The sequence below is a fragment of the Oratosquilla oratoria genome, chromosome 35 (genome assembly GCF_046742065.1).
Source record: "Oratosquilla oratoria isolate Oo_2021 chromosome 35, ASM4674206v1, whole genome shotgun sequence".
Lineage (NCBI taxonomy): Eukaryota > Metazoa > Arthropoda > Malacostraca > Stomatopoda > Squillidae > Oratosquilla > Oratosquilla oratoria.
The window spans coordinates 2,260,481-2,287,078 of record NC_134811.1 but is presented as its reverse complement, the minus strand read 5'-3'; the positions used below and the strand labels follow the sequence as shown (position 1 = coordinate 2,287,078).

General features: G+C 41.8%; 2 protein-coding genes across 3 annotated transcripts in view; one reads left to right on the top strand and one right to left on the bottom strand.

The window, feature by feature from the left end:
* Window positions 1-14,250, top strand: part of Usp10 (ubiquitin specific protease 10) — a 21,913-nt gene extending 7,663 nt beyond the window's left edge. Inside the window, exons 3-10 of one of the 2 annotated variants that reach the window (XM_076173842.1) lie at window positions 40-273; window positions 1,510-2,277; window positions 2,465-2,666; window positions 5,182-5,413; window positions 6,150-6,434; window positions 6,704-6,814; window positions 9,583-9,709; window positions 10,289-14,250. In XM_076173842.1, coding sequence (XP_076029957.1) covers window positions 40-273; window positions 1,510-2,277; window positions 2,465-2,666; window positions 5,182-5,413; window positions 6,150-6,434; window positions 6,704-6,814; window positions 9,583-9,709; window positions 10,289-10,569 — 2,240 coding nt within the window. In that variant the 3' untranslated portion in view covers window positions 10,570-14,250. Of the gene's footprint in view, window positions 1-39; window positions 2,278-2,464; window positions 2,667-5,181; window positions 5,414-6,149; window positions 6,435-6,703; window positions 6,815-9,582; window positions 9,710-10,288 lie in introns of both variants that reach the window. The other variant, XM_076173841.1, reaches the window with a different exon arrangement.
* Window positions 14,251-20,279: 6,029 nt separating this feature from the next.
* Window positions 20,280-26,505, bottom strand: LOC143018475 (uncharacterized). The gene is made up of 2 exons (XM_076173840.1): window positions 26,474-26,505; window positions 20,280-21,717 (listed from the first exon to the last, which is right to left on the bottom strand). Exon 2 carries the CDS (start codon window positions 21,698-21,700, stop codon window positions 20,924-20,926), a length of 777 nt encoding a protein of 258 aa, XP_076029955.1. The 5' UTR covers window positions 21,701-21,717; window positions 26,474-26,505; the 3' UTR covers window positions 20,280-20,923.
* Between the last annotated feature and the right edge of the window lie 93 nt (window positions 26,506-26,598).

Genomic DNA, 26,598 nt, shown 5'->3' with positions numbered 1-26,598 from the left:
ATGCATCACTTTTGCAAATTGTTTCTTTGTGGTTTTCAGGGTATGGTGACGGTAATGAAGAAAGCCCTGGACCCATACAAACAAGCACACAAATTGCAGACACTCCGAACACTTCATCCATCCCAAGTGCCATGACACCTGCACTCGGGTCAGAGTTCACCCCACCCCAGTTTGGCACAGGACCAGCACCATTTCATCCCACATCAGTGGTACCGGTCAGCCACTTGAGCAGCCATCCTACCAGTCATGCTGGCTCCTTCCCTCTTGCCCAAGGTGGAACCAATCCCAATGGAATGTCCCCTTCCCCACAGTCACCTCCTATCCACTTCACACCTAGCGTACCTCCCCCACCTACACCTAACCAAGCCCACATGTATCACCCCATGATGCCTGCTGGCCCAACTGTGTTTGTGCAAAATATGACGGCCAATGTAAACGTGGGTCCCTATAGTGCCCATCAGGCAGTGGCACAACCACAGGTTGCTGGGATGAACCACAACTACATGCAGCCCGAAGCTCACCAACTACACATTACTTCCAATAAGCTAGGCAACGAGGTCAAACCCGACATGAAACACCGTGACAACATGCCTACTCGGCAGCCGTTCAGGCCTCGCCGTGGGCACGGGAAGGGTGGGAGGAGACATGACCCAGATCGCACACAGAGTGGCGGGGGTGATCATTCAGGATATGGTGGGGACAAACACGAAGGTTTGATGTGCCAACCACCGTACCACGGGATGGGTGGTCCTTCAATCTATCCTCCTCCTCAGGGGATGTTCCAACATTACATGCAGCGTTCCTCTATCGTTAACATGCCACCAGTCCAAGCTGCCCAGGGCCAGCCGTTAGTCTACAGCCACAGTGCTACACCGTATCAGGTTCCCCCCCAGTACCCTCCACACAACTACCAGCAGATGTCCATTATGCAGTTCCATCCTTCCCATATCCCACACCCCCATCAACCCCACCACCACCAACCACATCACCCACCTCAACCCCTGCCACAGCCACCTCCACAGCCCCCACCCCAGACTGCTTCATTACATCCACAAGTGAGTCAGGTTTCTGCTCCCTCTCCTGCGCCCATCCCGTCACCTGCTCCCACTGTCACCCCAGTATCCACCCATCCCCCGACTCCGACCCCATGCCCTATGCCGCCACCCCCAGTCCCAGTTCCTGCCCTTACACCCACTTGTGCCCAGGAATCGGAAGTAGAAATGCAAGGGGTGGAGCCTGAATCAAGACAGTCTGAGATGGAGTGTGAAGTAGTTTGTGAAGTAGCACCAGTCACCGCTAATCCATCACCCACAGTAACAACTTCCTCTTCTCCTGCAAAATCCAAAGTTGATGAACCTTCCCCACCATGTGCCCAACCACCAAAAAATGATACGCTTGCCAAATTCATTTCCAGTCTGTCATTGGACAATTTACAGCCACAACTGTCTGTCCCATTAGACCTGCAAAACCTTGGGGGTGATTACTCAATTTCGTTTATTGATACTTCAGAACCATTTGTGTTGGAGTCGGCTGATGACTGCACAGAAGGGACCAGTGCACAGTCAGATGAACAAATTGCTGAAAGTCCAGCCCAGTTCTCTACACCTAAAGTATCCGAGGTGAAGGCTGTCCCCAATGGCTCTGTTGAACCCCAGGAAACTCCTGGAGAACCTGAGTTAGCTGCCCCAGCTGAGATAAAACCAGCTGTGGCTCCAGCACCAGAAGCTGTAATCCTCACCACAATGAGCATCCCTCCTCCTGTCATTGTAGCCAGTGAGACCCAAAACCAAGTAGTCCCAGAACCGAGTAACACAGTAGCTGAAGAGGAAGTAGTTCCCGTGCTAAACAAAGTAGTTCCTAACGAACCAGGAAAGGGGTTTGTTGCTATGAAAAATGTGGCTGAGGAGGTGAAGGTAGACATTCCTGTAGAAAGTCAAGTTGTACCGGAAAGCAAGGTCGAAGAACCAAAGAGCTCTCCCCAGCAGACAGGAATTGGCGCAATGAAGGAGGAAGTGCCGGAAGTTACTCCGGTGCCTCCAGGAGGAGCTTGGGCTCAGAAGAAGAGCTGGTCTCAGCTGTTCAAAAGCCCAGATGGTGCTCCTCAGAAACAGGTTGCACTTGTTGCTCCATTTAAGGCAGAGCCTGTCAAGCTTAATGCTGAAGAGTTCCCTGCAGGCCCGTCAGGTACTATCGTAACTCCCGTATGTGGGCAGGAACCGAAAATGCCAGAACCTTTACCAATAGCTCAGGAGGATATGGACAAAGCAAAAATAGGAGGTGAGGAATTTGTTGTAAGATTGTATTTTTAACATTTCAATGAAGTTAAGAATTTGTGACCTTTTCTATTCAATTTTTCACCCTAGCTCTGTTTTGAAATTGTTTTTGAAAATGAGTGGAGTAGTTTGATGATACCTGATAGTACTTGGACATTTTGCTAACGGAATTAACTTTGTGTGATGTATAGAAATGCTGCGGGAATACAAGCACGACCACCACCAGGTTGCCTTGCAGCCACGTGGTCTAATCAACAAAGGCTACTGGTGCTACGTTAATGCACCTCTGCAGGCTCTCCTGGCTTGCCCGCCCTTCTATAATCTCATGAAAAACATCCCTACTCCCCCAATACCCAAGCACGGACCTTCGTCCACTCCAGTCATCGATAGCATGTGAGTATACGATTGAATACTTTCAGTATATGTTGTGATTGTTTTTCATCTAAAGAATATTATTCAGCGATTGGTGGATGGGTGGGGTGTTAGTTCAAGTTTAGCTTCTTGTGTTTTGATGTTTTTTATTTTTACTAAGATATCATAGGTTACAGGTTTGCTTAATTGAGTTGTAGTAAGTTTTTTTTTTTTTTTTTTTTTTTTTTCTGGGTATGCTGTATGTATGCCCTTGTGCTATGCTCATTTGCTTTCCACACTCTTAATATCACATAGCATTTTAAACTTTAACAATCCTGTGTATTTTGAATAGTTATATAAATGTTTTTATTCTGTTGTTTTTCTGCTACTTACTATTCTTTTGGATGGGGTGAAGGGGGCTTTGGGGAAGAGGGGAATGTCTGTTGAGGAAGGAAGGGAGAGGACGGAAGACAGAGGTGAGTGGAGAATGGTTGTATATGGATGATGTTGTGACTGCATGAGGAGGAATGGGCGGGGGGTGGGGGGGGGGTAGTATGTGTGAGTAAATTTTGACGCAGCCCGAAGGGATTTCTCCCCGTCCTCTCCTTATATGCAAAGGGGGACGGAGAGGGGGGGTCGCCGATTAAATGAAGCGGCCTTGCTGTGGATGTACTGTGTCTTGCGACACTGCTTCTGACCCAGGGCGGTGGGCAGGGTTCAGGGATGACCCGTCATCCAGGAGGTGCTCAGATGAGAGGAAGGGTGGGAGGGGTGTGGAGTGTATTTAGGGATGAAATGGGTGGGAGTGTTTTTATGCCTTTCCCTTTGTGGCTACCTCCCTTGGAAGGGGGAAAAAGCCTTGGTATATGTATGTATGTACTATTCTTTTGAGTGAAGAACGACTAGCAAGGTCCATTGATTGGTACTTGCATGCAGTGGTGGTCCTGCAAAAGAGAGAGCAAAGTCATCCATTTCAAAACCAGTCCAACCCCCTCTCATCCATCAGGAGGTGCCAACAGGTGCAGCCCTGAAGGGTTGGCACTCTGGCTCTGGACTAGGCCCAAGATCTTTCAACTTCCGCTGTTTTTCTAGCACCTTTACACACACGTGAAGCTGGCCACTGACGACTGCTCTCCTCATCTTACCACTTTCAGCAGATGATAGAAAGAGTTCCACACTGATACAACAGACCACAGTCCAAAGTTTCTTCCCAAAGAGATCTGTGTGAGGTTCTGAGGAACATAGGCACTGGGTATTCCACTTAATGAAATTCAAGGCAACCATTGATTGATTAATCCTTTCCAGTCTTCAAATGGTGAATTAATAACTGCCTTGAATTTCAATAGGTAGAAAACCTGTAGCCTCACAGTGGCTGGCTACAGTCCTTAAGCCCGCCTCCAGATCTCTCTGTGTTGTATTTATGTGGGACTATTTCTTTTTCATTGGCTGAACATGGTAAGGGGATGGCTGTTCTCCATAGAAGAAGAAATATAAGAAATACATATACCAAAAAACAAAGGCATAGGAACTACTCCCATGCATTCCATCCTCTCCATACTCCTCTCCCCTTTACCCTCATTCCTTGCTGTGGAAGTATAAGAAATACATACATGTACCAAGGCTTTTTCCCCCTTACAAGGGAGGTAGCCAAAAAGGAAAAGGCATAAAATCATTCCCACCCATTCTATCCCTGAATACACTCCACACCCCTCCACCCTCCCTCTTATCTCAGCACCTCTTGGATGACGGGTCATCCCATCCCTGTATAAGAAATACTGCTTAAATTAGTAAAGAGGTCTAGGACCAAGTCCAGAGATCAAATGTCAGCCCCTTGGGGACCTCTTGATAGAGATGAGGGGTTCAGAGGTTTTGAAAATGGACAGCTTTGGGAAACTGTAATGTAATAACACATTTGTATATTTACACTTTAAACCCACTATCGGAGAAATAATATCAGAAGTACAGGAGATCCATATATTTCAACTACTATCTGTAGTCCTTTTCATCAGAAAAGGACTACAGAGTAGTCAAAATATACGGATCTCCTGTACTTCTGATATAATTTCTCTGATAGCGGGTTTAAAGTGTACATGGACAGCTTTACTGTCCATTTTGCAGGACCACCACATGCAGATATTCACATACAATAGTCCCTCTTCAAAGAGTACCAACACAGAATAATATTGTCCCTTGTGTAGTTGTCATAGAGCAGACTCTAAAACATACCCTCTAATGCCATACTCTAGTCTTATCCACACAACACAATATCTTTCATGGGTGGTTTATGAATCAGTCCAGTGGCTGTTGCTGATTATCTGGGAAATTTTGGTCTCCTGCAAGGGACATATGAATATATGGATATGCACTGACCGGAGTATTTTTTAGAGCACTGGGTGATCGAAACTGACGGAAATATATATATATATATATATATATATATTTTTTTTTTTTTTTTTTTTTTTCTCCAGTGACTTGGCTTTTTAGTCTTCAATAATATTGTACTGTAAGAATGATGAAGGTATAGTACAAGTAATGACAAACTTTTGATCAATTCCAGTATGACCTTTGTCAACGAATTTAGTGTAATGGCACCAATATTGAAGGCTGGCCGTAAGGATAAGGCAGCTGGTGGAGGTCGCAAGGAGCCAGAAGTTGTCCCAGGAGCACCCTTTGAACCCGCTTATGTATATAAAATGCTTGCCAACATCAACTCCGAGCTGTTTGCCGAGGGACACCAGCAAGACGCAGAGGAAATGCTCTCGTGTGTCCTCAATGGTCTGCATGACGAGGTGAGTGGACTTTGCGCCAGTTGTATAGGATGTATTAAAGATTGTGTTGGGGTTAAAGGCATAATCACAATGAGGTATTTTTTCCTCCGTCGTCCAAGTCGTCAGGGGTACTACCCACCTCCAGAACTTTTCTTTTATTGCTGTAAAATCACAGGCAAATTATTTTGTTTTCTCAATGATTTACGGAGAATGTCATTCCTTCCTGAGAGCTGCAGGCCGCCTCTGCTACTACAGTCGAAGGAAAAATGTCCCAGTGCGATAATGCCTTAAGGCCGCCAATTAGTTATAATAACAACCTAGGCTTGCATGTAACGTATTTGGTCATTTTGTTGGTAATGGATCTGAATCATCCTTTATGTGGCCCATAGTTTAAACTTAAAGGAAGGCGTTTGTGTTAACATTTCATTATAGAGTGCATGTATTGTTTGTCTCTCTCTCTTTTTATCATCATCATCTTTAATCTGTGAAATGTCTAACCACCCCTCTCCCAATAGCATTTATATTTTTAGCTAGTCCTGGTTTGGCCAAAATAGGTAAGTGAAACAACTGTTTTATAATTAGACTAACACAGGATGGTGCAAAAGATTTGAACTGTCTCAATCTGTGTGGAAATAGGTACTTCAAGTAGTCACATAATTAAATTTAAAAGATCCCATTTCCATAAAGAAAAGTGTTGAGGTGCTGAGTATTTTTCGTGTAACACAAGTATTTACAATTGACCTGCTGTTTACCTCAGATGGTTGAAGCCCTGAAACTAGCTGGGGGGTCAGATACCTGTGGCAGCAATGGAACTTTGAACGGTGAACAAGGTTTCGATGCAGAGGAAGAGGAGGAGGAAGTCGAGGATGAGTGGAAGGTGATGGGGCCTCGCAAGAGGAGCTGTGTCACACGTACGGCTCACTTTTCCCCATCACCGATCAGTGCCATCTTCTGGGGACAGTTGCGATCCAACCTGCACCAAGCAGGGGGTCATACTACAGCCAATCTGCAGCCATTCACTACTCTGCCTCTGGATATTCAAGTAAGTATCAGATGTGTTCCTAATTTAACTCCTAAGCAGTAATGTCTAGATTTTATTAAGACTGATGCATAAGTTATAGCTTTGGAAATGTAAGCCCCAACCACTTAGCTAGTGATAACGTAAATATACGAGTTTGCAGGAGCAATGATTTGTGCTATGATTGAAAGTCTCATCATGGAAAATGCAAGTAGAGATGCAAAACACCAAGAAATATTGTTGCTTTAATAATTCTGAACATCTTTTTTGAAATTCTTATTTTTGCCTTACAGTCTCAAAGGGTAGAAAGTGTACATGATGCCCTGGAACAGTTGGTTAGCCGTGAGGAGATTACTGGGTACACTTGCTCGAAGACACATCAAGAAGTGGCTGTTAGTAAGCAGGTAAGAGTGTAAAATGTTAGTATAGCAGTTGCCAAGGGATGAGGGAACTAGACGTATAGGGATTGATGGAAAAACCATTAACCCCTTCCATACGGTGACGCCTACGTAGGCGTAATGAGGAGCAAGTGGGTACGCAAGGATGCTGACGTCGGCGTCTTGATTATAGTTATTGTAGTTGTACCTGTGTGACCCCCATACTCTATAAACTGGCTTCATCATATTTTCTATGGTTATCAAAATTCACGGGTGAAAGAGAAAACGATTAATACAGGGGTGACTTTATTTTTTATAATGCGAGTATTATGACGCAACATCGCACATCTGGCAGCTAATGCTGCCCGCGAGATTTTGGCTCGTATTGAAGGGGTTAATTGTGCAACCTCCCATAACATGTTTAGTATTAGGTTAAAAAGAAGGAAGGAGAGGGTAGGTGGACAAGGGAGTGGAGGATGATTGTGTATGGATAGTATTTTGATACATATACCAAAGGCTCTCTGCCCCTAACAAGGGAGGTAGCCAAAAAAACAAAGGCATAAAATCCACTCCCTCCCATTCCATCCCACATACTCCACTCCCATTCACCCCACTTCCTCCTCCTTATCTTGGCTCCTACTGGGTGACGGGTCATCCCTGCATCTTGCCCACTACCCTGGGTCAGAAGGAGCTTCATTTTATCAGCAACACCCCCTCCCCACTCTCCATCCCCTCTTGCAGAATGGGGTGGGGGGGCTTTGCTACCCTCTCGAGCAAACATGATATTGCATTAATATTGGCCTTATAATGAGTGGCTTCATCAAAGTATTACCCATCAGTTCACCACATTCACTCTACGCACCACAATGGAAACACTAAAGACGTTGGGAAATTGGGCCTTTGAAGTCGTACAGTGTTCGACAAAAGTAGTGCCTGCCAAGAAAATTTATCAGAACAATTATCTGGCAGGGGGAGAGGAAGTGGATGGGGGTGAGGGAGTATGTGTGATAAAGAAATTGACACAGCCCAAAGTGATTTCGCCCTGTCTTCTCCATTTCTGCATAAGGGGACAGAGAGGGGTGGGGGGCACCGTGTTAATCAAGCGGTCTTGCTATGGACAGGCTGTATCTTGCAACACAGCTTCTGATCCAGGGCAGTGGACGAGATGTAGGGATGACGCGTCATCCAGGAGGAGCCAAGATAAGAGGGAGGGAAGGGGGTGGATGGGAGTAGAGTATGTTAAGGATGGAATGGGTGGGAGTGAATTTTATTATGCCTTTGTTTTTTTGGCTACTTCCCTTGTAAGGGAAAAACCCTGTTGGTATATGTATGTATGTACGTCTGCTTTTTTACTGCGCAGGGGCCAGTGATCCAAGATGACAGTGCCTCTGATCACACTGCAAAATCTTTGTCATTGGCTTAATAACTGCCAGGTACCTTTTTATGAAGGACCTGGACAACAGTCCCAATTTAAACCCAATAGAAAATCTTGGGTACCTCATCAAGAACAACCTTCAGGGGAAGGATTTCAGTTCTGTACCCAAGCTCCAGGTAGCCATCCAAGAATCCTGGGACAATCAGAACTCCCAGCACCTTGAAAACCTTGCTCTATTCTACAAAGATGTTTCCAGATTGTAAAGGGAAAAAGCCTCTATACCAATTATTAGATGTACATACATACATACATATACCAAAGGCTTTCTCCCCCGTGTTCAAAGGGGGAGATTTTAAATATATTTAAATGCTTTAAAAGGGGGATTATTAGATGTACTGTTATGAATTACATACATATACCAAAGGCTTTTTCCCCATTGCAAGGGAGGTACCCAGAAAACAAAGACGTGAAATCCACTCCCACCCAATCCATCCCCATATACTCCACTCATCCTCTGGTATGAATTACCTTTATTTTGATTGTGTGGGAGGAGGGGCAGGTACTTGTTTTGTTGAGCACTAGGTTTGGAATTTTTTTTTTTTTTTTTTTTTTTTTTTTTTTTTTTCTTAATGCCTTTACTTTTTCGTAGCGGCCTTGCTGTGGATGTGCTGTGTCTGGCGACACTGCTTCTGACCCAGGGCAGTGGACAGGGTGCAGGGATGACCCGTCGCCCAGGAGGTGCTGAGATAAGAGGGAGGGTGGAGGGGTGTGGAGTGTTTTCAGGGATGGAATGGGTGGGAATGATTTTATGCCATTTCCTTTTTGGCTACCTCCCTTGTAAGGGGGAAAAAGCCTTGGTATATGTATATGCATTTTTTTTTTTTCCACTTGTTTTTATGTTATTATTATTATTATTATTTTGAGGAAGGACGGGAGAGGACAGAAGACGGGTGAATGGAGAATGGTTGTATATGGAAGATGTTGTGATGCATGAGGTGGAATGGACAGGGGGATGGGGGGTGAGGTAGTGTGTGTGAGCAAAATTTTGACGCAGCCCGAAGGGATTTCTCCCCGTCCTCTCCTTTATATGGGGGGACGGAGAGGGGGGGGTCGCCGATTTAATGAAGCGGCCTTGCTGTGGATGTGCTGTGTCTTGCAACACTGCTTCTGACCCAGGGCAGTGGACAGGGTGCAGGGATGACCCGTCATCTAGGAGGTGCTAAGATGGGAGGGAGGGTGGAGGAGTGGAGTGTTTTCAGGGATGGAATGGGTGGGAATGATTTTATGCCTTTTCCTTTTTGGGTACCTCCCTAGTAAGGGGGAAAAAGCCTTGGTATGTATGTATTATTATTATTATTATTATTTTTTTTTTTTTTTCTTTCTTTTTCTTAGATAAAAATTCAATTTTCTTGTATTCCAGGTAATGTTAGAGCACCTGCCCCAGGTGTTGGTTCTGCACCTGAAGCGCTTCATCTATGACAAAGATGGTGGACTCCAGAAGGTCACAAAGAAAGTTAATTTTCCAGTTGACCTTGAGGTTGGCAAAGGTAAGAAGAATCTTCCACTCATTCTCTTTATTCAGTGTGCAAGCATTCTCATACTCTTTTCCTCTCTCTCACTTGCACTCTCTTCTCATTTCTCCCCTTCTGCTCCTCTCTTTCTCTCACTCTCAGTCCAGTTTTCTCTCTCTCTCCCTGATTTTATTTATTTATTTATTATTATTTATTTATATATAAGTGCACCATACAGTGTTGGCACAATCTTACCTTCATGCGTTTCTTCCCTCAATTAACCTACACAACTACTGCACCATTTCCTGCTCAGTGTTGCCCTATATACTAAGGTTTTCCACTTCCTCTAGCCTCTCAGGTCCTCACTAATGCACACTCTCCCCTTGTATAAACATACATGATTTGGTTTTGTCACAAACTCCCCATGTCAAAGTGGGTTGGACTGCTTATTTACAGAGGAATTTTTGAAGTGGGGGGGGGTGATTTAATGCAGTATACCGATACTTTGAACTTGTATCGTCAGGCATGACTCAAACTACTTTCACAAGTAGAAAGATTAGCCAACTCAGCCAGTAAGCTTCCTTCTCATGTATCCGTATATTTATTCGTTTTCAGAACTGATGTCATCCAACAGTCGTGGCAAGTTCTCAACTACTCAGCGACGTAAATACAAACTACTTGCAGTCGTTTATCATGATGGCAAAGAAGCCACCAAAGGACATTATGTTGCTGATGTCTTCCATGGTGGCTACAGCTGTTGGTTGCGTTACGACGACAATCAGGTCAAGCAAGTACGCGAGGCAGATGTTCTCCATCATGCCACACCCAGGGTACCCTATCTTCTGTTCTACCGCAGGGGAGATACGATGGTTGGACCTTCCACACGCACCAAATAGGGCTTGCTAGAAAGAGTCATAGATGAGCTGTATTTGGTTGGTACAAGTAAAGGCCCTGTTGAAATTTCTTGCACCTCCATTAACTCTGCAAATACTGCGGACGATTATGGTCGTCTGTTCACGTAATTGAGGTAGAGAATATAATCGCCTTGATGTGAATGATTATTCATATATATATATATACATATATATGTGTGTGTGTGTGTGTGTGTATATATATATATATATATATATATACATATAGATATATACACACACACATATATGTATACATATATATATTTCTTTTTCTTTTACTTTCTTCCATGCACTAGTTTTAGGTCTCATGCCAGGCTGTGTAAATACCACTCAAGCAGCCAGTATGAAATAGTTTTCTTTTAATGATGAGACATTGCTTATAAAAACTGGTTTATTGTAAGATCTACTTGGGTATGAAGCGATGTCAGCATCGGGAAAGTCTTCCCTTCCCTAAACTGTTAAAAATTCGTCATAAAATTTTTGGTCATTTTATTCATACCCATAGGGAGTTGCCGGCTTTGGTTCACATACTGTGATATAGACAAGGCTATGTGGTACTTTGGTAACTCCTATATCTGTACATTGAGAGCTTCAAAGCTTAGGCTTTAGTGGTATCTCTGAAGGGGGCAACAAGTGTGAGTCTTGATAAGAGGCTGTGTGTGGAATGGCCAGTATATCAAGTTGAAAGTGGGTTTGATGTAAATGTGTATTATTACAGAATCGGACATTTTATTTATTTATTATTTTTTTTTATTAGGAGGACCATACAAGACTTAACAGATACAATGACGGAGGTCTTATCTGTTACCATCCGCAAGTAGGATAACTTAAGATAGTGACAATGTGATCAAAGCCAGCACTTCTGGTCACGTATATTTTAAGATTACTGTGTCTTCACATTTCAAACTCTGGTACGCTTGGTGACATTAATACACATGCACACTATAACTTGCCGTTATGAACACCCTTCATTACATGAGATACTGAATCTTTTTGTTCCTCATGGTACATGGACACATAGAACCTTTCTGCCTAAGACTTTGACCCATGATGACAGCCCTACGTAGGTGCCCTTTATCACATGACCAGTATTGGCGTACCTGATCATGTGACCAGAACAGTACACCAGATTGCTCAAGCGGCACTGGTATATCCTGTCACTGGGCATTTGTATATTTGGTCACATGCCAGTTACCCTGTTGCCTCAACCCTCTCGCAGGAGACCGCATGCCCAACCAAGGCTGTGTTTAAGACTCGTTTGAACAGCGACATGACTGATCTCATGCCTGGCATTTAACTAAATCATACAGCCTACAGTGGGTTGGCTGATCATACTTTTAACACATACTATCATCCAACATTTGAATGTTTAATCATATACCCAACAGTTTGTTTTTTCATGACAGATACCCAATACTACATTACTTATTACAGTCCCAGCATTCATACACCTTGTACCATAATTTCATAACGTGAGTACTGTATCACTCATGTAGGTAAGATACACTTATGCTTTATCAACAAACTTGTAAACTTACCCTGATGGGGGTAATATGCCTCGTATGTTTTTGCCCCTTTTAAACGATCCCATCTCCATGTAGGTTGTCAGAAACTCCTGCTGGGGTGACTTACTTATTACTTTCTCCTTGGGGCTGTGATGATTGTTGCAATCCCCTTTTTATCACATGTCATTTCTTTTATTATTTCTTCCTTTATTATTTTTTTTTATTATTATTATTATTATTTTTATTTTTTATTTTATTTATTTATTTTTTTTTTCTGGCTCTTATCTTTTTCTTCTTCCCTGAACCTAGTTGCTCGGGTGACTAAGTAGTACAGGTGTCCCCTTTTTTTATATTTAATTTTGTCCCTAACTTCCTTTTGTATGCCTTAATTGTTCTGCTGGCAAATATGGGAAGAAATAACTACATTTGACCATGGTATGATATGATAGGCATGCATGGGACATTGTAGAATTTTGTTGCATTTGCTGGTCGTGCTCACAAGACTTGGCTATTTATGTAATTGGAGAAGAAAAAGACATTAGCCAGCATGCACAAATAGGAAGCCACGGGCACAAGCCTTACGAGGATGCAGCTTTTGGTAGAGCATTAGTATAGTCAAGTGAAGCTGTGACATAAAAAGCACAAAGTGCATTTGAATACACTTTGGGAAGCACAGTATTCATTGTTGACAGCAGCTGAAGTTAATGTTATTGTGAAACCAAATGCTGTGTGCTTAGATATATGTAGTGCCTTTTCTACTTTGGCTTTGTGTAACCAACTGCAGGACAGAATTCTAAGAATATTACTGTCCAGTATTTTCCAGGATATTTTGGAAATTCCAATGTGTAAAGGTTGTCTCCTATTGGTAAATCTCCTCTCAATTGATGGATGACAATTTTGTCATTGTACATTGTTTTCTCTTTCCCCCCACTCCCCAAAACTTCTAGGAGTAAGTAGAAGCTTGTGGTATAGGTAGCAGAGAAATGAGAGTAATTTTGTTGTTAATGATGACTGGGTTCCTCTCAAGGTAGTAGCACTACAGCTGTCATTGTACCTCACCAAACATTAATTAAAAGGTTTAGCAAGACACGACTACCTTGGAGTGAACAGGTTGCAATTGCTTTGGAGTATGATTGTTGGAGGCAAGGCATAGAACACCAGCAACCTTTGTCATTGCATGTAAACTTACCCACTGTGAAGTATAACTGAATAATGATATACTCTTTCCTCCAGATATTGGTGTGTTGATAAGTAAGATATTAAAAATGAATACTAAATGTTGACCAAACCTAGGAGCTTTTGGTCAGGAACCTTGTCTCAGCAAACTTTGATGTGCCTGGATTTCGTGATGTCAAACATTTTTGCATCTAGCCGTTATTGAAGATCATCTATTTTTAGTTGAAGAGTACTATTAGAGGCTTGGTGGCCATAATGATATTGTATAATAAAGAAAAAGTTGGGTGACATGCTTTGCTTGTTCTGTAAGAAGAATCCTTTGTTCCATAGAAAACATGTAATTACCTGTATTTGTGTTGTGTGTTGAAATATGCGTTCAGCCCCAATTGTGACTTTGTTTGCTTTGGAAGGCATTATGGTTGTCTTGACGATTAACCTTGTACCGATATTGCAAACCTCAATAGAAATCAGCATTGTAGCAATGTAGGCAAGTTAATTGGTAATGTTTTATTGAAGATGAGTAAGGACAGGTTAAAGATTATTTTCATAGGAAATCTAGCAGAAAAAAAAGTGGCTGAAGTGCATCAGTGAAATATCAGGTTATTTTTTTTTTTTTTATTATTATTATTACTTGACAGAGTCAGAATTTGTTTTGACTATTGAGCAGATGTGATTTGAATTCCATTTTTCTATAAATACATTGTTGTATTTTGGTTTCCGTAAAAATGCCATTGTGTCATAGGAGCTTTTAAGGAAAGTGAAAAAGGTATAAAAATTTTACTGATGTTATATATATCTGCAACAGTGTATCAGTGTCAGAATTGAAGCCTTTATCAGTTTTGGCTTAACTTGAGTCCTTCATATTTGTTTGGAATTGGCTTAGGTTACAGATTTGTTAAAATGTGTACGATTTTGTCAACACTAGAAGTTGAGTGATACTGTATATACAACTACATTGTTAAACAATAAACTGATACAAAAATATTGGTATTAGTATCCCATAAAGTTATGAACTGTTGAACTTAAGAATGCACTCTGGGCATGAGTGGATGATACAGGGAAGCATCAACAAGGCATGGCAACTCCTAACATGACACACCAGAGTGGACCTGATGACAGACCCATGCAAAGAATACCTTGACCCCACCCCTTCCCAAAGGTGTAGACCCAAGGTCCCAGTACCTGATCTCTTGAACAGGGTGAACACACTCATGGATTTATTTTATATATATGCAATAAAAACCCACTTATTTGGATTTAAGGAAATAACGAATTTCCGTATATTTCGATCACTTGCTGTGATCCTCTTCAAGCGGAATACATACATACATATACCAAGGCTTTTTCCCCCTTCCAAGGGAGGTAGCCAAATAGGGAAAGGCATAAAAACACTCCCACCCATTTCATCCCCAAATACACTCCACACCCCTCCCACCCTCCCTCTCATCTGAGCACCTCCTGGATGACGGGTCATCCCTGCACCCTGCCCACCGCCCTGGGTCAGAAGCAGTGTCGCAAGACACAGCACATCCACAGCAAGGCCGCTTCATTTAATCGGCGACCCCCCCTCTCCGTCCCCCCTTGCATATAAGGAGAGAACGGGGAGAAATCCCTTCGGGCTGCGTCAAAATTTACTCACATACTACCCCACTCCCCCGCCCATTCCTCCTCATGCAATCACAACATCATCCATATACAACCCTTCTCCACTCACCTCTGTCTTCCGTCCTCTCCCTTCCTTCCTCAACAGACATTCCCCTCTTCCCCAAAGCCCCCTTCACCCCATCCATCCACCTCATCCTAGGACGTCCCCTCATGTTCACTCCCTCCACATCTGCCTTCCATACCTCTTTTACTAGTCTTTCTTCACTCATTCTTTCCATGTGTCCAAACCATCCTAATATTCTTTCATCAACCCTATCTCCCAAACCCTTTTTCACCCCTGTTCTCCTCCTCACCTCCTCATTTCTCACTCTATCCAGCCTAGTAACCCCCACCATACTTCTCAGACACCTCATCTCAAACACATTCAAACTCCTTCTCTCTTCTTCTCTTATGTTCCACGTTTCTGCCCCATACAGTGCTGTTGGCACAATCACTCCTTCATACAGTCTCCTCTTCGCATCCATTCCCAAATGTCTATTCCTCATTACACTCTTTAATCCACCAAGGCATTTACTCGCTTCTCTCAATCTACATTCTACCTCCACCTTCACTCCACCTTTAACTGCTACACTTGCACCCAAGTATCTAAAACTATCCACTTCCTCCAGTCTCTCTCCCTTAATGTTCACTTCCAGTCTACTGCCACTTTCACCCCTTGTACATCTCATCACCTTACTTTTACCCACATTTATCTTTAGCTTTCTTCTATCACATACTATCCCAAACTCTGCCACCAGCTTTCTCAATCCCTCCTCTGACCCTGCCACAAGCGCAGTGTCGTCCGCAAACAACAGCTGGCTCACCTCCCACTTTTCTCCATTTTCTTTAACCATCTCCAATCCCTGACCCACTACCCTAGCATTCACCTCTCGCACCACCCCATCCATGTATAAGTTGAACAGCCAGGGCGACATAACGCATCCTTGACGAAGTCCCACCTTTACTTCAAACCACTCACTCTCTCCATTTCTAATCCTGACACAAGCTCTACTACTCTCATAAAAACTCTTGACAGCTCCCAAAAGCTTTCCTCCTATCCCATAAATCTGCATAACCTCCCACAGTGCCTTTCTGTCTACCCTATCATAAGCCTTTTCCAGATCCATAAAAGCCCAAAAAACATCCTTTCCCTTTCCTATAGCTTTCTCACATATCTGTCTTACCACAAAGATCTGATCTACACAACCTCTACCTGTCCTAAATCCACACTGTTCCTCACCAATTACTCCTTCTGTTCCTCTTCTAATCCTCTCAATTAAGATCCTCCCATAAGCCTTCCCTACTACACTTAACAGGCTAATCCCTCTGAAACTACTACATTCACACTTGTCCCCTTTTCCCTTGTAAAGAGGAACTATACAGGCACTTCTCCAGTCCTCCGGTACTCTACCCTCTCTCCAGCAAACATTAAATAACCTCACCAACCAGTTCACCATCACTGAACCTCCCTTTTTCAGACATTCTGCATGGCATCCATCCAGACCAGGTGCCTTACCTGCTTTCATCATCTTTACAACTGCCTTCACCTCATCCTTCCTTATTTCTCCTCACTCATCACTCATTTTCTTCGCATTTCCCACTGCAGCTATCTTTCCTTCCCTATCCTCCTTCACATTTAGCAACTCCCTAAAATATTCTGCCCATCTTCCCCTTACTGCCATCTCTTCCATTATCATCTCTCCATCTGTACCTTTTACCTTTTCTTCCCTACTTGATTCGCCTCCTCTTCCTCTCTTAATTTCTTTCCAAAACATCTTTTTATTACTTTCAAAATTTTCTGTCATACTCCTACCCCATTTCACATCTGCTCTCCTCTTTGCCTCCTTTACCTTTTGCTTTACTTCTCTTTTCTTTTCTTTGTACGTCTCATATGACTCCCCCGTCCTCTTTTGTAACCAATCTGTGAATGCTCGCTTCTTCTCTTCTACAACCTTCTTTGTTTCCTCATCCCACCATTCACTACCCTTTCGTCTATTTCCCCCTGTCCTTCTCGTTCCTCACACCATCCTTGCACACTTTAAGACTCCCTCCTTGAACCATCCCCATTCCTCCTCCACCCCCATCTCTGCTCCATCCTTTACTCCCTCCCACTCCTCCTTCAGCTTCTTTTCGTACTCCTTCAAGCGGAATACTGTGCAATTACTAATGTGTCACGACATTACTGGACAGTGATATATATATATATATATATATTTTTTTTTATGTTCATAGCTGTATACTGGCACTTTTACTCTGCATACCAGCAACATAAAAGTGGTGTGCTAGGCTCTATACCCTAAGGATGTTCAGTTGCTGTATCACTGCGATACAGTTCCTCTGAGAGTGAGCCTCCACCAGGGAAGCTGATACAATGAGGTAATAACTAAAGGTATACTGAATTATTTCTACAAAGGGGGGGGGGATATGAATGTATATATTTTATTTTCTTCCCAGGAGGAAGATCCTATTGATGGGGGTTCTGTACCTGGTAGGAGTATGATTCAGAGGTCTTTCAGCCTTCTCCATTCCTCCTCCAACCAAAATCTTGAAATCGAATTAAACAAGTTGAAGGAAAACAACTAATATCCATCCTCATGAGTCATGACAAATCACTTGCCATCACTACAACACAAACCAACCTACGATGTTTCACGTGTAAACAATGACCTACACATGCACTGATCTGTCCTTGTGTCGGATATCTTAGAATATGAATGATTGGTAGTACCAGACCATATCTAGTTTTTTGATCAGCAATGCTCGACATGTGGCAAGGACACTTTGTGATACATGAGGGGGAGTTGGGGGGTGAGGAAGTATGTATGAAAAAAAAAAATTGACGCAGCCCGAAGGGATTTCTCCCCGTCTTCTCCTTTTCTGCATGAGGGGACGGAGAGGGGGGGGTTGCCGAATTCATGAAGCGGCCTTGCTGTGGATGTGCTGTGTCTTGCGACACTGCCTCTGACCCAGGGCAGTGGACAGGATGCAGGGATGACCCATCATCCAGGAGGTGCCAAGATAGGAGGGTGGAGGGGAGTGGAATATATGGGAAATGAAATGGGTGGGAGTGATTTCTATGCCTTTTTCTTTTTGGCTACTCCCTGTGTAAGGGGGAAAAAGCTTTTGGTATATGTATGTATGTACATTTGTCCATTTCAAGACCGGAAACAACCTTCCCATTTGCCAAGGCAAAGCACCCCTGACTATTGCTCATAGAGCTGGATTGCCCAATTTGTATATCCTGCAACAACTACTCGGTCATCTACCTCATCAAACAGCTACAACTACATCAAATCCTGGGCGACAAAAATATTATTATCACCTCTACTTCCTGCAGAAAACAGAGCTATTAACCAATCTATAAACATCTGTGACTGACTAAATCAACATATGTAACACATAATGGTGACACAGGATTGTCCACAAGAATAGCACTAGTCCATGACAATAGAAACATACATACATATACCAAGGCTTTTTCCCCCTTACAAGGGGGGTAGCCAAAAAGAAAAAGGCATAAAATCATTCCCACCCATTCCATCCCTGAATACACTCCACACCCCTCCACCCTCCCTCTTATTTTAGCACCTCCTGAATGACGGGTCATCCCTGCACCTTGTCCACTGCCCTGGGTCAGAAGCAGTGTTGCAAGACACAGCAAGTCCGCTTCATTAAATCAGCGACCCCCCATTGCATAAAATGAGAGGACGGGGAGAAATCCCTTCGAGCTGCGTCAAATTTTGCTCACACATACTACCTCACCCCCCAACAATAGAAACACTGACCTTTATTGGATTAATGCCCTTTGAATTACTCCCCCACCAACCACCCTGGCCCATGTATCCATCTGTGTACCAAGAGGTCTCACCCCCTTATATGGGAGGTAGCCAAGTCAAAGGCATGTACCTACTCCTACTCATTCCACTCATGTCCATCACCCTTTCCTCTCTCTCATCTTAGCTCCTCATGGATGACGGGTCATCCTTGTATCCCACCCACTGCCCTGGGTCAGAAGCACTGTAGCAAAACAAAGTACATCCACAACAAGGCTGTTGCACATAATCAGTGACCCACCCCTCATGCAGAAGAAGAGAAAATGGGAAGAAATCCACTTTGGCTCCATCAAAATATTGTTTACACATAATCACCCCTTACCCCTCCCTTCCTTGCATAAATGTATAATCTATACACAGTCACTCTCCACTCATCCCTATTTCCTGGCCCATGTGTACTTGTTTATATTTTTCTTAAACATTGTATTTATCATCATTTCCCTCAGTACACATTTCCAAAATACCTTCTCTATTGTTCCTTCCAACCACCCCATACCTCTCTACTACTCCAAGTATTGGCTATCTCCTATTTTAGCATTCATATTCCCCAACACCACTGAATTTGAACTTCTCCCAAAATTCTAAACACTCATTTAAATCAATCCAAAACGCCTCTCTCATCCTCATTTTTCTCACAAATGCCCATATTACCCATCCCAATCTCACCTTTATCCATATTTCTCTCAACAATATTTCACCATAACATAACTTGTATATCACTTACAAATGATACTCCTACTCTCGCTTTCTCAACATGGCTGACACCCAAATTACATCTCCCCCCTTCCTTTCAGTTTTGTTTTACTTACACTAACACATCCATCTTTCCAATCACTACCGATTTCTTCTCCTTTGTATCACAACCATTAACTCAATTATTGTGATCCTGGTTGGAATCCCCATCCCTTTTCATATGAGAAAAACAGTTCCTCTACTTAACTCCTCCATTTAGTCAGTCTATGACACATACAGGAACATAGTGGCATAATTATTTTCCCCACCCCCTCAACCATCACAGAGGGGTCAGAAAACATCATACATACACACACCAAAGGCTTTTTTTCCCCTTACAAGGAAGGTAGCTAAAGTCAAAGGCATAAATCCGCTTCCACCCACTTCATCCGCACATACTCCACTCCTATTCACCATCCCTCCCTCCCTCTTTCTTTGGCTCCTCCTAGATCATGAGTTATCCCTGTATCTCACCCACTGCCCTATAGTCACATTCTATGACACACCTAGGAAAATAGTGGCAAGATTATTCTCCCCCACCCTCAACCATCATAGATGCATCAGAAATAGAGGAGCTAAAATCATAGAAATGTAAAGAATAGGTTCAAGGAGGACACCAATAGTGTAAAGGCTTACCATTCCTTTCAAGTAGAAATTTTACTCCAAACATGGATATGTGATATGTGTCTCTGGTCCATATGAGCACCACTAAAGTCCTTATAATACTGAATGCATGTCACCAGACAGTCAATCCTCAAGTACGGTAGTGAGAAAGGTAATACGAAAATAGATTTACAAAAATAAAATTTTATTTACATAATTCATACACATTTTCCTTTCTTCAAATTTTCATAAAGTTAACATCATTACTAAATATTGTCATTCAGAACCAATGATGGGTATCTGCAATTGGTGAACCTTGATGATAAAACAGAGAAAATAGTCTCCCTACTGCACACCTTCAAAATTCATCAACACCCTCGCTTCTATTTAGCAGCGTAGTGAAATCAGGTTGACACTTGATGTCATGACCATCCCCAAGATCTCTATAACTTTATATGTATTTCCTCCACCTTTCCAGACAAGGAGAGCTGACAACTGTTCTTCTATTTCTAAGCTGGTAACATAGAAAAGGTTCCAAAGAAGTCTAAAAGACAGCCAGAGGACTTTCCAGTCACTGGGATTGCTGGTAACACGAATGTCCCTCACCAATACAATAATATATATATATATATATATATATATATATATGTATATATATATATATATATATATATATATATATATATATATATAAAATAATAAATAAAATAAAATACAATAAAAAAAAATCCAAAGATGTCTAATAGTGAGTCAGAAGACTTTCCAGTCACTGAGGGATTGCATGTTTTCAGTCAACGAAATTTGAGGCAACAATTATCATTATTACTATAATCATGTCCTTCACTAACTTTCATAACCAAGTATTTTGTTAAAATATACAGGATACCTAAAATAATGTGAAAACATGATTAGTTTCTGTACTGGAGTCTTGTAAATATCTTTATGCCAAGGTATGAGTGTTGCAATCCAAGAAGAGCCAACTGGTATTGCAGTTCCAGGATGAATTACAACCTTTCTTTTAGTATACGGCAGCAAACCTGTCATAACAGCCACAAACTGATCTTCCACTTCACTGTAATACATCCTCACTATATAACGATGAGCAATAACAAAGATGGCCCATGTGAATGCTACATAGCTAAATGCTAAGGTTGCACCTTGTACCGGATTATTAAGAAGTTCCTGAGTGATATTTACAATTGGAAAGCCCAAAGCATCACATGAAAAAAGTCCTGCAAGCCACACATAACCTATACCTGAAATTCCATATGCAATTTGAAGATGATTATAAAAAGTGCTCTTGTAAATCAAATCATAATGTGGTTCCATCTGGTCTTTTATCCTATAGTCTTCTTCCTTTTTGGGAGGTTTCAACCACAAAAAATTGGACCGTGATTGTGTGATACAAAACTTTGATTGGGTAACCTTTGATGTTATCAGAGGTTTCCAGAAATGCCTCAATTCGTGCTTTTGATTAATAGTGGAGTGTGCATGATACAAAGAAAAATTGATACCACACATTGGAGTGTGACATTGCATCAATGATTGAAGTCCTTTCCTATTCCACAAAGTTCTGAGAACTGGTGAAGTGGACTGGGACATACTGCATAGCCAACCCATTTTATGCAATCTTCTTTCTGAAATAATAATCACAGTATAATTCAATGCTAACAATAATACTTTTAAATTTTCTTTATTGTAAATTACATACATACATATACCAAGGCTTTTTCCCCCTTACAAGGGAGGTAGCCAAAAAGAAAAAGGCATAAAAACCATTCCCACCCATTCCATCCCTAAATACACTCTAGTCCCCTCCACCCTCAAAATTAAAATTGTAGAAAAGAGTGAGTTAGAAATAGCAGCTATGTAAAAGATTTCAGCGATACTGAGAATATTCTGACTAAATAGCAAGACCCATAAATTGGAGTCAAGTTATGGCTATACAATAGTTACACTCAGTAATTAGAACTAATAACAGACCACATAAAAATAATTTTATATACTGTATAGTTGAGAAGACTGGTAGTATATTCATGAGTAGACAAATGGTTGTGTTAGTCTATCAATTAATCTAATGCCCCATGTCTTGTAGCAGAAGACCCAGGCAACCAGCAACAGTCACTGAATTTGTCCAAAAGTCACTCAAATGTGAATTTTTGTGTTGTCTGGGTAAGGTGAGAATGAAGCAATGTATGATGAGGTGTTCTGTGTACTTTGGTCATGGTGAATGCATTTGGAGCAAGCAGTGATACAGAAACAATCCTGTACTGATACAACATAAACAGCAATCCATAGTTTCTTCCCAGAGAAATCTATGGGAGATAATGAGAACTGTAGTCAACCACTGTGAAGCTGTGGATTTTTCACTTAGTGAAACTCGAGACAACAACTGATTAATTGATTGGTATGAGGGAAGGGTGGGTGTAAGGTCTCTTGCATAGAACTGTGTACCTATATATATGTACCAAGGGGCCATTTATCCCTTATGAGGTGGAGTGCCCCACCCAAGGTATATATCCACCCTTCACCCGTCTCACATCCACCTGACCCTGTTGGCACCAAGAAAGAAACACAAAACACTATTCACAATATCAGGTAACTTCTAAGAACTACACCTATGCAAAGAGTGCCTGACCCTACAGCTTCAGGACTCCTGAAGCCCACAATCAATGAGAGAATAGGAGACATGGGCAACAGGATTACACCATCCAAAGCCCCAGCACATGATGGGTGTTAGGAAGTAGTCCTCACCTCTTCTCTGGCTGTCCCACGACCTTACTGATCCGCAAGTGGCCCCATAGGACACGCTCGTGCCACCCAGCTGTGTGCCTCGACCCAAAGCTTTTTTGAGGTCCACAGATGGAACAAAGCCTCCTTGAGGAATACACATGCAGTACCAGCATTGGCCAGCGATGACTAACCTGCACCTTGGCCAGCCACATGATGAATGCTAAATTTATTGAGGAATGCATACCCTCTGTTTTCATGAGTCACCAGTGAAAAAACATTTTGCCCCCAACTTCCCACACATCACACTTGATCTAATGCCAAAAAGAAGCACTGGTCATGACCTGCCTATGTATATAAAAGCTGGACAGACACCAAATATTCAGATCACCTCGGAGCATTATACATGAGCATGGCTTGCTGCTCCTTGTTTTCTCACCTCCTCCCCCTTCCCTCGCAAGCAGACCAAGCTGGTACATAAATTGAAACTCAGTTATCACCTCCTTCGCCATCTCATCTCCTCTCCCTTTCTTGCCCTTAGAGCGAGCCCCATCATAACATTGGTACCCAACATTCATCACTAAACAAAACTAACTCTCTCTCCATTAGTTTGCTTCAACTAGCCTGATAATGGGCCTACAATCTTTAATTTAGTCTCAAAACCTGAGGAACATCACTGGTTGCCCAGGAGACAAATTCAAAACTAGCCTAGACAAGTTCCCAAAGTCTGTGCCAGAAGAGTGCCCAGTACTGGGCTACACCAACAGATGTAGGACCTCGAATACCATACCAGATCAAGCGGACATTCTGGGAAGGGACACCAGATCTGGGAGTAACAGTGAACCACCACACCTGTGAGGAAGGACCTCTAGACTTTAACAAGTAAACAAGTATGCCTCCATAGTATGGTCCTCAATAATGTATGTGAGTTTTGAATCTCCCACCTCCGCTTTTGATATGTACATATGAATACGTCTCTGGATGAAATTAATCAACCCATATTCTGACTCAACCAGACTGTCTAAACTGCATGACAGCATACAGTACCAACAGATAATAGGTCTTAAAATACCATGCTGCAAAAGTTTCATCTCCCCAAATTCCCTTTTAAAAAAAAAAGGTTAGGGTGCCTTTAATGTAACCTGCCCTACCATGTCATTATATGAAAGTAGCAATACAAAGTGAAAACTAATTTGTTATTCCTAGACCCTCGCATAGTAATACATACATATATACATATACCAAAGGCTTCTTCCCCCTTACACAGGGGGTAGCCAAAAAAGAAAAAGGCACAGAAATCACTCCCACCCATTTCATTTCCCATATATTCCACTCCCCTCCACCCTCCCTCCTATCTTGGCACCTCCTGGATGATGGGTCATCCCTGCATCCTGTCCACTGCATTACTATGAAAGAAAGTACATGACTAGATAAAAAAAATAGTATTATTGTTTTTCTAAACTTAATGATTGTTAATACAAAGTTATGAGTTTTTGCACATCTAATAATTAAGTGTAAGAATAAAGTGTAGGAAAATCAAATAATGCACAGTACAAATAGTGCACACATCAAGATCAAGTTGCTACATGAACTTCCTCTTCTTAGTTGATCTCTGCTGTACAGCTTCTGGAATATCTCTCATCAAGCTCCAGCAGTAACCCACCATCATGTTCAAGTCCAATTGGTCTTGGAAATGTTCTTCCATTACTTTAATGTCTTGAAAGCATTCCCCTTGCTCCTCACTCACATCACTCAGGTTCTCTGGAAACTCGCCCTAGTGACTGTATAAATTGTGAAGCTCCATACTCATTCTACATCCAAATGCAAAGGAGACACTCATTACAGATTTCAGCAGTCGTTTCTCTTGCAGCCTGGAGGCCAACAATTCAGTGCTCTTTTGGTTGATTGATTGTTTTATGGAATTTTTGGCTTGAAGGCCAAGTGCCAGAGCCGGTAGGACATTCAGCACAGTGCTCTTTTGGCAAATAAAAGATACCTAACCAGACCCTCCCATTCAGACTGAGTAAACAAAGATGGTTTTCCAAAATCTTCATCAGATGGCTTAAAAAGATCAGTCTCCTCATCTTCATTAGTAAAAGCAAATAAATTGAGGTATGTCATCAATCTCAGTAAATACAGGCACAGGTATTTCTTCACTGTGTGCAATTGGTCAAATGGCTGATGGGATATTTGGGTATTGGAGGTAATGGTATTGTTTTTCTTATTGAAACCTGCTTTTACATTGATGAGGTAGAAGTAGCAGTTATCTAAATGATTTATTGGTTCTCTCCAAACCATTGGCATTAGCATTCTTTCCTTGAAACCATGATTGCAAAGTTTCAACAAAGGTTTTGCACACTTTCAGACTTTGTGATGAGACCAACTTTTGTCCTGGTCTCTAGGTGGTACTCTAAAGTAAAGAATATACAAAAGCTTGATAAAGTTAGTGATTTTGCATCTTTGAAGGGTCTCACTAATTGCCGAACAAACCGAACAAAACCGAGAAAAGCCGAACAAAACAACAAAACCCAAACAAGGATGGGTTTTGCTCAAATGCACACTTCTATATACATATGGTTGCATTATTTGAACTATCTTCGTTAAAATGTGTGATTTCCATGTAATATGAACAAAGAGAACTTACGTTTTTATCCTCTGCAATTTTACTGACCCCAGCTACGATTCGTCCAGCCCGCCGTCTATGATCACTGGTGGTATGGATCAAACTACACTCTTTTAAGTTTCTTACTGTTGTGTTATTAGTGTAATAGACTGCATATAGTTGAATTATTTAAACTCTTTTCTTTAAAATGTGTGATTTTCATGTAATTTAACACAACAGTAAGAAACTTAAAAGAGTGTAGTTTGATCCATACCACCAGTGATCATAGACGGCGGGCTGGACGAATCGTAGCTGTGTTCAGTAATTTTGCAGAGGATAAAAACGTAACTTCTCTTTGATCATATTACATGGAAATCACACATTTTAAAGAAAATAGTTCAAATAATGCAACCATATATATATAGAAGTATGCATTTGAGCAAAACCCATCCTTGTTTGGGTTTTGTTGTTTTGTTCGGCTTTTCTCGGTTTTGTTCGGTTTGTTCGGCAATTAGTGAGACCGTCTTTGAATCTGCAAAGGCAAAGTAAAGATTCCACAGATGTAGCAGAATATATCTGGGTCATTACAGCACTTCCGTCTGTCGGATGCTGAAGCCATAGTTAGATCATCAGTTTTAACCTGAAAAATATTCTTAAAAGCATGTTTCAAAACAACCATGTTAAATTTGTTATCTAAATTAAGCACCACAGCCAAGCTGTAATATAGGCAACGAAAGACCTGCAAATAGCTGTGAAAAGGTAATTGTTTAGTGAAATCTTTGAAATTGTGTAAATACCGATTGCGCAAGAACGTGAAGTGATAGATTAAATCTGAGATCGGAATTGGAATCAGCACCGCAAAGTTAGTCTAAAACTGCTAGTTTGAGTTTCCATTCCAGAATAAAACATGACCTGCATTTTCGACTATGTGAACTTAACACCCCTAAGCACCAACATTTTTATTCTAACATATTTATAATAATCACAAGTAAGTCGTTGTAGATAATACATTTTCTTTACAAGTAGTATTTATTGTATATGACGTGATTTGTAGGCCTTACCGAGTACACAAATCCAAAGGCTGTCTGTTGCTTCTGCTCAGTATATAAGTACCTAAATAATATTAAAAGAAATCCTATTACAAACTACAGTTATGTACAAAATATATTTTATTAAATTTATTAAT

What these genes read in the sequence shown, in the direction of transcription:
- LOC143018475 (XM_076173840.1), bottom strand. Translation starts at nt 21,700, where the DNA reads ATGGGTTGGCTATGCAGTATGTCCCAGTCCACTTCACCAGTTCTCAGA.